At 38.8% G+C, this 12,328-nt stretch overlaps 1 protein-coding gene across 1 annotated transcript; it reads right to left on the bottom strand.

The window, feature by feature from the left end:
- Positions 1-2,622: 2,622 nt before the first annotated feature.
- On the bottom strand, positions 2,623-10,108 carry EXOC1L (exocyst complex component 1 like). The gene is made up of 3 exons (XM_030271109.4): positions 9,872-10,108; positions 6,282-6,412; positions 2,623-5,259 (listed from the first exon to the last, which is right to left on the bottom strand). The coding sequence occupies exons 1-3, from the start codon at positions 9,990-9,992 to the stop codon at positions 4,996-4,998; spliced, it is 516 nt and encodes a 171-aa protein (XP_030126969.1). The 5' UTR covers positions 9,993-10,108; the 3' UTR covers positions 2,623-4,995.
- Positions 10,109-12,328: the final 2,220 nt, after the last annotated feature.

The following is a 12,328-nucleotide window of genomic DNA, read 5'->3' as shown; positions in this document are numbered from 1 at the left end:
AATAAACAGGTTCTTTTCCACTTCCCTCTCAGAGGAAATTTTTCCCTGAACCAGGTGGGTGGGAAGGGGCCGTGGGGGTTTCCTGGGGGCTCCTTTCAGGGGGTTTTCCCCAAATTTGCCCTAAACTAGGACACAGCCCTTCACTCCAGCACCTCAATTTCTGTTTGAAAGTGAGGGGCCCAAAACACAGTACTGGAGGTGAGGCCTCACCAGTGCTGAGCACAGGGGACAATCCCTGCCCTGGTCCTGCTGGCCGCACTATTGCTGATACAGGCCGGGGTGCCATTGGCCTTCTTGGCCACCTGGGCACTCACTGGCTCCTGTTCAGCTCATATTCATAGTCTGTGGACAGCAGTCAGATTTTTGCTTTGCTCCTAGGTAGAAGAATTTGGACTAATTGACAGTATTTGATGTCAGTGATAATCCAGATAGGAAAATTATGCTGAGACTAGATTTAGGATTTGGCATCTAACCATGAGAACTGATGTCCAAATTGGTTATAGCTACTTCTAGTCAGTGATGAATTCTGTGGAAACTGGAACTACCTTCACTGTGACAAAGGTTCACCACATGATCAATACACTTACCTAATTTTTAGCATTGTTAATGTAATGGAGTGCAGAGTTAAGGATAGACTGAAATCATTCCAGATTACTTAAATTGTATATGATTTATTAATTTGAGTAATAATCTGATAAAATGTATTTGCAAGGCCATCACCAATAAACAGAAAACATCCTTTCCAAGGAATTGTTTTAAATTTCCAGTATGTGGATTTCTAACATGTAGAACTGTGTTTCTGTAATTCCTGTATCATATTTCCACTTGATTGAGAGCATTAATTGAGATGAGCTCTGTTGATTACAGCATGGTGTTAACATCACCAACACCGTGGGCTTGAGCCCCATATGGGCAATTCACTTAAGAGCTGGATTTGATAATCCTTGTGTGTCACTTCCCAGAATATTCTGTGATTAAATATGACTGACCAATTAAGTCTTGCTGAATGTACTTTTGTACATTCAAAAAAACTTACAAAAAAAACATGCTGTATGATTCTATAATATATCATTAATGCGGGCCATGGTTCAAATAGAAGTTATAGTTTGATAATTTCTCAATCCAGCCACAAAATGTAAATGTCTCTGTCTAGATTTATAAAGACTGGACAAGGCAGCCATAAAATACTGAACAATGTTCCATAAAGCTGCTGTTATTAGGCAGAATGCTAGTTGCCTAACTTTTAGCTTTAATTATGCTAAAAGAAAAAGGAAACCACACTAAAATGCCCTTTTTACTGCTAAAATGGGTTTACACATAAAAACTGATGTGAGATCATCTACCCTGTGCCATCCTCTCCCTTCCTACTTTAGATGCTCTTCCACAAATGCTCTTTAGAAAGGGTGTTTGATCTTTCAATACTGACTTGAGTCATGAAAATATATTCTCAAATAACATATTAAAAATTATGGAATACAATCACTCACTTTACTGGAAAAAAGATTTCTATGCTGAAAGTGACTGAAAGCATTGGGAAATAGGTAGTTGGCAGGGAAAGCATTATAGGCTTGTGTTGGAAAGAAGTATGTTATTATAGGTACGACTCCAAAACACAAAGGAGAAGAAGTATGAGAAATAACCTAGAAGGCACAGTCCAGAACATGCTCCCTGTTCTCTTTCACTTCCAAAACTTTTTTTTTAAAATTCCGCACTGATCTGCATTTCCTTAATGGAGGATGCAAGAAAATATTAGTTAACCATGAAAAATAAACTCAAAGGAGAGGAGTATTTCTGCTCTAAATAAATAAAATTTAAATAAATTCTATTGTCATAGGTTTCCCTGTAGTCTTAATTCCAATGTTTTTAAGATATATATCTTTAAAAAATCACCTGTCTTCTGTGACAGCCTCTGTTCCCTTTCTGCCTGTTATGTGAGCATGAATTTCTGTCTGCTTATGATCACTCGTCTTCATTTTCAGGCTGCCATGTATTTTCTTCTGTCTGGAACAGACTTGGCTAATTGCTTCTGAAGAATGTCTTCTGAAGAAAATCTGCATTATATCCTCAAACTCACATATTCATTCTAATCATGTAGTTGAAACCTTTTATAGGAATGCTACAGATTCATTCCTATAATCCTTTACTCCCCTCAGTTTCTTCCTTGTCAGTTTTGGAGAATTCTTCCAGGAGAACTAGATTAATCCCCAGATACTTTTTTTCAAACTACATTCCATTTACCTAAGGTCAGGAAATGTGATGTAGGAAATAATTTTGCATTAACTGAAAGATGGGCTGTTTAGCCTGTTGGGTCTTTTCCATTCATTATTTAGCATATTCTCTGTGTCCTGTGATGCAGCCACATTATGCTCACCACAAAGTGATAGTGTCCCTCAGACTTCCCATAGCACATCAGGCAATTACAGAGTCTTGATAGCTGGCATCTTAGAGAGAACTGTGTGAAAGTAAGGAGCCCCTAGATTCGGTCCACAAAGATCTTTTAAACTCTTCCTTTTGATAGTAACTGAAATAATTTACATGGACAATGTCCCTGGTTTTCCCTTTTTTTTTTTTTTTTTTTTTGCTCAGTCTGACTACTCAATTAAGAATGTCCAAAATACTACATTATCAGAAAGAAGAAATGCCAGATATTTTAATTCCATATTCTTCCACAGAAAATGCAGGTTTGTGTCTTTCAATATAGTCCATGACATGTTTATATCACACAAGAATAAAAATGTATAAACTACCAATGGAAGTCCATTAAATATGGTTGAAAATTATATTAGCTTTTTAGCTATCATCATTTTCTAAAATGATACAGACAATTACTGGGCAAGAATTCAGTATACATGTACTTTATTTCAAAGGAATGCTCTGAAGTGCTCATTTTTAGAGTTCTAACAATTACAAGATGAATGATGAAAGCTTTTCCAGCCAGAAAAAATTTCCTTGTGCCTATTAAGGAAAGAATTTGTAAATATTGTGGAAAACATTGTGACCTCAACAATCAATACACAATTCAAACATGGCAATGTATCATAGATAGCAGTAGCATGAATTCTACTTCCTATATAAGATGGTTTTGTGGAACCTGGATGTTGGGCAAATACTTACTGTAGCTAATAATCAAATGTCACAACATGCCCACTTACACTGGATTATCCCAAAGACATTCTCAAAAGAACAACTGTATTATGCAAACAAACACTAAAATTACATTCCTTCTTTCTAACAGTATTTGGGTGGCAAATTTAAGACCTTACAAATGCCAGAGGATTTCTGTTACCCATAAACTGCCCTCACAGCTGTCTTACTGTACAGTAATAATTACTAAGACCTGTGTTAGAACCAATGTAATTTGCAATATATGCCTAGAATAAATATCTAACTTCTGAATATTAACTAATCAAAGGTATGGGCTTTTCTATATACACACAATAAGATAACATTTAAAAAGTAGAAAGCTGTACATTTTACAGGTTTTCAACTATATTCACACTTATTTGATATTATTTCAATTTTGAATTCAAAGTACATTTACACAAGTGTTTTCAAAGGTGGGAGTTCACATGAAAGACAAAGTCCAAGCCACAAGCACAGCAGAGTACCCTTGCACAGATATCCCATGTTAGAGATGAGAGAGGATATGAACCAGCCTCTGATCTACTGGCAGCTGATATCTCAGCTCCAAATCCATACCTGCTCTAGCCCACAGCCTGCCTTCCTGGTCTCTCTTGGCTACCAAAGGAAAAAGATAATTTTCTCCTGCAGGACATTCTGACCAGAAGCTTCTCTGAATGGAGCTCACTTTGGGTTGGCATTTTTTTATTCACTGTGGGATGAACAGCCAGCTAACTCAGCTGACTGACACTGGGTGTCAGCAATGCTGACACCATGCTTTTTATCATTAACATCGTTCCTCTTCAGCTTCTGTTCAACACAGCTGCCACTTATCCTCTGTTTCTACCATAGTGTACTGCTATCACAAGTCCAGCTGTTACATTTTGTGAGCTGTTCCAAGCACATCAAGAAGACTCCACCCCATAGTAAATGTAGCTCTAAGTACTAACGTGTCTTTAGGTAGTGCACTGAATATGCTTACACTTAGCTAGAAACTGGTGAAAATAATTCTCATTATTCTAATTTTGAAAACTCTATCATTTGCCTACAAAGTAACTGTAGCAGCCAACAACTGCTGTTTACATAGTATTTTCTTATTCTTTGGTTTAGAGATAGAGACAATTTCTGTTCCCTAACCACAGCTGCTCATAAGCGATGAAGGGCAAGAAAGGACATATTAATGTTACGGAAGTTCTGAAAGGTCAGACAAATAAAGCAATGCTGCTTAAGAACATTGTTTTCTAAGACAGTATTACAAATAATGTGATGGCCAAAGGGAATACTAAATGTTCTGGGAAAAATAATATAGCTGCATAGGTGAAAAGTTGGTCCCATGGTATCTGGATGCAGTACTCCTATGCATCAGGATGAGAACTGGATTCTTGTAGGGATATAGGTGTGATCTCTTTAATGAAGTTCTGTGTTTCAACACAGTTGGAAATGGAAATGTTCCTCATTCTCATACAGAACTCTACTGATTACTTTTTTTTCCTACTTCCAAGATATAAACTAGCTGTTAATGCTCTTAATACTGCAAAAGTATTTCAAGCTATTAATGAAAGATAACTTATACCTCCATGAACATATATGCAAATGCTAAACACTGCTTACATAAGCAATCACCACTGACCATGATAATTACTGGTACTATGTTTCCAGTCTCTTGTACGTATAAGTACTTGCTAGAGTGAGGACCTCTTAAGACATATAAATGAATTACCAACTATTAATGTAAAAAGTATGCTCTAATTTTTACTTACATGTAAAATTAAAAAGGAGACACTGCATATCAGCAACTAACTTTTTGATCAGACAGTTTATGAAATGCTGGTCAGTGAAAGTCAGCCAGTCACCTTAATGTTAGAAAATACATCTTTAGGAGAAACGACAGAGGGAGAGACATAAAAGGTTGGAAGCATAGAAGCAAACCCTCATAACTACTAAGAAATCTCTATTGCTGGATGACCAGATTGAATCATCATTTAGGTAGGTGTCATCAAAGTTCACAATCTTGAAGTCCTTCTTAAGGTACATGGCATTCAGTTTGTTTAGTGTTCGAGCAAAGGTGTATTTAGATGCACAACTATATGCTTCCATATTGTAGACTTTGTGGAAATGCATATCAAAATATGGATTATCCTAAAAAAAAATTGAGAGAGAATGAAATTACTACACACATTGAGTTAGAATTGCAATCCATTGTGCTCTGCCCAGCTACCTACAAGGCTTTTTCTCAGTATGATGGGCTCTAAAGGACTTCACATACTTCTTCTATTCGTCTTAAATAGTATTTTACAACTTTAAAAAGTAGCAGCTGTAATTCTTTGTCATTGGGAATTTTTCCTGAGTAAAAGTTTCTAAGTTTTCTCAAGCAGTACACTGTACTTTATTGGGATTGTACACTCTTTTTTTTTGAACTGAATTAATTTGTTATGTTGTCTAAAACAGTATATGAAAAGCACTTGCCTTGGACTATAACTGTCTATGTCTGTGGGACAAGAAGAATATTGATTGCCTGGCCTTCCTGCCTGAGTTGTATTTCTTTGTGTTTTCTGTCTCTTTGACATAATTAATCCTAGCAGCAGATAAATTCTTTTAAATTCTATAGATATGAATACCTATTATGAATATTTATAGCAGTGTTAATGACCCCATGAGTTTGAGGTTCGATTAGCCTTTTCTTTCATCAAAAATGAGACAGATTTTTATCGTCCCAGTTGTGAAGGGCTGAATAATTTCTGAATAATATTTTAGCACAACAGTTCAGAAGAAAGTGTCCATAAAATTTTTAATGAAATTTTGTTTTCAAATACACTCTAAAATCTATTACATTAACTGCAGTTGACACTGGAAGCTGCAGATGGGAGAATTACCAGTTATGATGACCAAATTAGAAAACACCCAGTCTCTGTCTCAGGTCTCAAACAGAGATGAAGGCTATTATAATAAATTAAAAAACAAACAAACAAACAAACAAACAAATCTCATCTTCCTCTTCTCTAACAGTGAAAATGTGATGTGGAGCCTCTCACATGCAATAAAACCAAAATTCCTTGGTAACTTAATTTTATTTTTCAGATAATGCATTTTAATTCTTGTATCCCAAACTGCAAAACAAGAAAATTGTTTTCTATGTACATAATACAAAATGTAACACTTACTGTATCTGCTTCTTTTCCATCAATCATCTCCAGATCTTTCAAAAACCACTTTTCAACTATTTCATATTTCTCCTCTCGATCCACGCGCCAGTGTTTAACCATACATATTTCTACTTCTTTATTTTTAGTTACTGCAAGAAAAAAGTAGTTTAGATATGCAAGCAAGTACTTCGCAAAGTTAAACTATGACAGGCAAGGCTGTATTGGGTTGTACTGGACTTGATAGCTTTATTTTGCCCAGGTAGTAAGAATAGTGCCATGTTGTCAGTCTGTGAAACCTGTCAGATTTTAGTAGATTTAGGATTTACCTTACACACCCTGTAAAGAAAGTCTTGTCTGTTCAAAAGCCTTTCATATGAATTCACTAGCACTGCAATGGAATCCTCATTCTGGCACTGGGTTTGCATTAGCTTACTTCCTTCAAGAGGGAGACTTTTTGGGCTGCTGCATTTAGGAAATTGCAAAACCTCTACCAAGGTTCTGTATTTTCATGACTTGTGCTATACTTTCCATTTTGTGAAGGAACTTCTCTTATGAAGCCATTACTTTTTAGAGCAAAACTCTTATTTCCCTATATAGTATGTAAATTAAATCAACATTGAAATTTTTTTACTTTAAGCTTCCAGTTGTCCAGTACTAAATTTATAGAAATTACTGTTTTCAAACTTAGGCAGGAAATGAGATTAAAAAGAGCATGAAGATGCTCTTTGCAATAACTACCATTATTAATTTATTACCTTGAGTGCTGAGTAGGAGACTGGATTTCTGTAACAGACCATTATGAGTGTGAAAAGTACCACAGCCTGAACAATCTCCTGCACATCCAGCTGCTGATGGCTGCAGGGCAGGCTACATTCCCAAGCTATCCGGTAGCCCAAGTTATGGCCAATAAGTCACCTACATCTGGCCAGAGCATTTTGACTTCACAGCAGAAGGCTAGGAACACAGGAGCAAAATATTTTTATTGCTAATACTGCCTGAATTTTTGAAACCCCATTTTGAAACTTCATTAATTTTACCTTCCTCCTGTTAAAACATCTCTTATTCTCACCTGCTTATAAGAAAATGGTCATTAAATAACAACAAAGTATATATGTTGGAGATATTCCTTCTTTCCATTGCAAAGAAAACCAGTGGAAAATATATAAATTGATCATAATTTCTTTCAACCTACAGCTTCCCTGCCTGGAAAATACAAATAATTTTTTCCCTGGTTTTATCAGTCATAGTTACTCAATCATTTTTGACCAAAAGACCACCCCTGTGTTATCTTCCGTGGATAAATTAAAATGCTTTTCATTTGCAAGCAAATCTAGCAGATTAATCTTAGGAACTTCTCTTCAAACTTTCAGTTTCACTCATTTTGTTTGTTGGTTTGCTAGCTTATAAGGGAATATGTTGTGTCCCTCAGAGTTAAAACTAAAGGAAGTAAGTCCAAACCCCAAAGGTATGTCCTAGGGGCCCCCAGGTCCCCACACTGCCACTGCTCCACCCCTCTGACAACAGAAATCCCATGACATAAGGACAGAGTACAGATGTTATGTATAGTGAACCCAGTGGTGTTTTCTATGTACATAATACAAAGTGGTGAGACTTGGGTGTGCTATTTTCAGTTAAGGAAAAAAAATAATTTTCCTGCATTTTACATACTGCTTGATCTTGCACTCAGTTAAAAGAGTCAAAGAACATGTTTTTCATAGAGAGCATGAGCTCAGATCTACTATGTCATTATATTAAGCTCTAAAAGCTTTGCTTGAGGAGGGCACAGCTATGGCAATACCTTCATAGAGGACAAAGTATTTCTTAAAGCCCTTCATGGGCTAAACATCTTTTCCAGTGTCTCTGCTGGACAAAATGCTATCCCTACCATTCTTTCTTGGGTGTACCAATACTAGGTTGCAAAAACCCCTGAATGGGGTTGCATTTCAGCTCTATGTTTTTTCCGGGGTTTATAAACTGTTCTGTAAATGGATACTGTCACCTTCATGCAAGAATTGGGACTTGCTATTGTGAAAGGGAGAGGAAATAGTGTTGGCCATATGGCACAAAAAAAGATTCTTCAGTTATCCACACCATTTCAAAAGGCAAGGACCTCTGAAGATTTGCCTATAGTTTGACTGACTCTTTTTTTTTAATAGTAATTTGAAATCAACAAAAATACACAGAAGTTGCATTGCAGGGATGAGATTTTAGATAATGTATTCTGCTCCTACAGAATCACAGAAGAACACAGTAGCTGCTGGCACCTGGATGCAACCCATCTTTCAGAATCAGATTTCCACTCTACACACCACTTACTCAACCGTGCCTGAATATATTAAGAAGGTTTAATATTGGATAGTGGAGAGATCCTACTCTTAATAGTCTACATGAGTTTTCCTTTATGTCTTTAGAGACTTCCAATCATTAAATCTGATTAGAATCTTTCTTTAATGGTTGTTCTCCTCTACCTGAAAAAGATTTTAGGAAGGATTTTAAAGGTGCATAATGTTAATTGTCCTTTTTTGAAGTTTCACAAAGTGAACTCCTTATAGCACTCCAACATGGAACTAATCATATTTCTACTGATAATTTCATAAACTATGAATGAGATTGGTATTTCCATATGTTTAGAAGCCCTATGATATGCAGGAATAAAATCCTTAAAACTGTTTTTACAGTTCTATCGTACAAAGCCTGTTCTACCAAAATTAAAGGAGTACAGGGAGCATAGCTAGCTCAGGATTTCTGACATACAGTAACACAGCTCAAGCGTTCTAAGGACTTCAGGTTTTTAGAAAGATAATGAATATAGAATACTAGATGACAACCCCATATATGTCTCAAGTACAGAGATTTTTTCTACCTATTATATGTATTTGGAACCTGAAGAAGAAACAGACTGAAAGAATAATTCATTTCAACATAACTACTTACAGATGACATTTCTCTTTTTATTATTTTTCAGTGATTTGAACCAATAATTTAAATAACCTCACACAAACCAGCTTTTCTGAAACCTCTGTGAAACAGATGATTCACTTGAAAAGAAATTTAGAAAGTAGCCAGATAATTATGACTTAAAGCAAGCATGTTTTTCTCGGAGTTTGTGCTAATTACTAATTCCAATGTGTATTTATTTAAACCACAAGTCTAATTTGTTCAAAGTGGAATAGGTACAATATGCGGGACATTAGACTAAGCCGAGGGATAGTGCAAAAAATTTACAAATGCTTCCTGCAACGTTAATGCAGGAAAAAAAATCTGTAGAATCTGGAAAGAATATCTAGAATCTAGCAAAGGATCTGTAAAAAATCCTGACTAGAACTATTGTAAGGGTTTACTCTTTTCAGAGTAGTTCAGGCACTCAAAGCACCGCCCGCAGCTGCGTGTTTCTCCGCTGGTGTCAAATGCGGAGCCGGTGTGAATCAGGAGTCGCAGACAGCGCCGTTCCGGCGGCTGCTGCACCGAGCCGGGCTCCGTGCTGTGCGGGACGAGGCGCTGCCCCGCTGCGGCCCGGGGGCGCTGAGCCCCGGCCCCGCTCCCTCGCATCCCCGACTCCCACCCGCAGAGCCGCTGGAGCCCGGCCCCGCCCGGCGGCTGCCCCGTACCTGCGGCGCACAGGTAGTAGCGCTGGGCTCCCGCGCCCTCCACCTCGATGAACTCGTGCAGCCTCTGCCGCCGGGGGCCGAACAGCCTCTTCGCCAGGTCCTCCTTCACCAGCGAGGACATCGCCCCGCGGAGCTGCTCAGCGCCGGGCACCGGCCCCCCGCGCCCCGCAGCCGCCACGGGGCACGGCGGCGGGGGCTGCGCTGCGGCCGCGCGGGGCGCGGGGGAGGCATGGCCGGCACCCACCCACCCCCCTCCCTCCCTCCCGGCCGCTGCCCCTCCGCCCCCGAGCAGCCGCCGATAAAACTTCGGCCGCCGGCGCCGGGAGAGGCCGGACCGCGGATCTCCCCGCCCCGCGCCCGCCCGGCCCCGCGCGCCAGCGGGGCGCTCCCGGCGCAGGGGCCGCGACCGGCTGCGCCCGCCGCTGTCCGAGCCAAGTCCCGGAGCCCCCCGCCCGAGCTGTCCCCCGGGCGCAGAGAGGAGACAGTGGGCGGGGAAGGGCACAAAACAATCACACTAGAGACGATTTACCAAAAAAAAAAAAAAAAAGAAAAGAAAAGAAAAGAAAAAAAAAGAGCTGTCAACGCAATTCTTTTTATCAGTAGATGAAAGCTCCGAGAATTTATAAAGGAATTAGACAGCATTATGGCTGTCACCAGTGTTCCTCCAGTAATAGCTTTTTGGCTATTAATAGCCTTAAGGACAAAATTACCTTACGGCTCTCCTTATAAACAGAAAGTGGACTCACTTGCAGAGGAGTAGTCAAAAGGTAGCCTGGGCACCACCCCCAGAATGTTTGCCCATGTGTGTGAGAGGTCTTTCATATCAGACATAAATGTATTTGTAGAAATTTTAGTTGTTTCTGCCATTCTGCAGGTGTGTGGATAAAGTTCCTGGAGTTGAGTGCTCTTCTAGTTCCAGTATCCATGGCAGCATGTGCTAGAGTTTTACGCTTTGGACTAGTTTCTGCCTGCTTATAAAAGTTTGGATATTCTCTTCTGATTTTTATCTTGAAGCTTAGTATATCTCAATTCCTTACAGAGTTTTTCTTTTTTGTGATCTCACTGCAACACAGAAAGAAACATTACCTTGGAATGAAACTGAGTGTTAAAGTGAAGGCAAGATTTAGAATCTGAGGATATTTTAAAAATTGGCACTATTAGAATTATTTAGTGGCATAGGTCTACATAGCACTTTGATGATGTGAAACAAAATGGAATCAAGTTTAAATGAGGTAAAATTAGGGAGAACCATCCTCTGCTGTAGACACTAAACATATTGAGTTGACAAGTGGAAAAGGATTGAAAAGAAACTAGGTTTTTATTTATTATGCTTTCTTTTGATCCCAAACTGTGTTTGAAAACACAGTTATGATATTTAGATATGTAGATTCATTTCCATCTCTGATTTGGGAGAGTAAAATTACTCTAAGCATCAGGATTTATAAGTACAGTGCTTAGGGATAAATTTAATCTCTTAGCTTTAAAGTGTTATTTTAGGAAAAGAGCAAGATGCTCACTTCCAAATCAAGACATCCGTATATTAGGAAAACGCCTTCTTATGGAGACTTTCCAGAGGATATCTGAGGCACAGGATGCCCAGGTTCCTGCCCACAATTTTGATGACTTGGCCATGCCTTGAATATGAGACTGCTGTACAAATTGGCCGGCAGTTCACTGTCCCTCTCTGTCAGCCAGACATTGGCAGAATTGTCAAGGCTGATACCCCAGGCTTCAGTTCATCACCACCAGCATTAATAGTGCCATGCCTGGAGGTTTCAGTGCTCAGACTCAGTGCCAGACTCCTCATTAGGAAGCTGATTTTGGCTCTGCCAGCCTGTAGCTCGTGTTGCATCTCAGATTCTTCAGTATTTTTTTTAGTTCTGAAGCAACAAAAGTACAGACAAAAATACCTTTAGAAAAATAATTGCAGCTCTGGAATAATTTTCAATCAGTTTTTCCCTTGTTAAAGATTCAGGTGGTATCAGAGTAACTGCCTAGAGGGCAAGTGAGGCATCACTGGTGTCTTGGATGTGGTGGAGCTAAGGCAAAAGTGGTGCTTAGATCTGATCTCTCTTGAATCAGATTTTCATTTTTCACAGTTTGGTCATACTGTGCGTTTCCACAAGAGTGTTTTGAGGTTTGATATATTCATATTCTTCTGCAATATCCTTTATTGTATTCTCAAATGCTGCATTAAACAACCCCTCTGAGTATATAGGTAGAAAGGTGCAATAATGATTTTTAATAGGTGATGTTTGAACAGGAAATGTAAAAAATTATAATTCACTATTGCTTTTGATCCTTTTTATTCTTTATTCACCCATCCTCTGTTACAACATATCAGATTTCAGATACACCTTAGCTGTGATAGTGTAAGCCCAAATCTTAACTGTCTGAAAGGCAACAGTTGAGCTATAACTCACACGGCCAGCAAGGATATACTAACTATGGACCAAG

The sequence above is a fragment of the Taeniopygia guttata genome, chromosome 4 (genome assembly GCF_048771995.1).
Source record: "Taeniopygia guttata chromosome 4, bTaeGut7.mat, whole genome shotgun sequence".
NCBI classification, from domain to species: domain Eukaryota; kingdom Metazoa; phylum Chordata; class Aves; order Passeriformes; family Estrildidae; genus Taeniopygia; species Taeniopygia guttata.
The sequence above is the reverse complement of the archived record's forward strand: the minus strand, read 5'-3'. Positions and strand labels throughout refer to the sequence as shown.

Excerpts from the sequence above, each read along its gene's own strand:
- EXOC1L (XM_030271109.4), bottom strand. The coding sequence starts at position 9,992 with ATGTCCTCGCTGGTGAAGGAGGACCTGGCGAAGAGGCTGTTCGGCCCC. Across the intron at positions 6,413-9,871 it reads CTACTACCTGTGCGCCGCAG|TAACTAAAAATAAAGAAGTA; the intron begins GTACGGGGCAGC and ends TTTTTCTTGCAG. Across the intron at positions 5,260-6,281 it reads ATGGAAAAGAAGCAGATACA|GATAATCCATATTTTGATAT; the intron begins GTAAGTGTTACA and ends ATTTTTTTTTAG.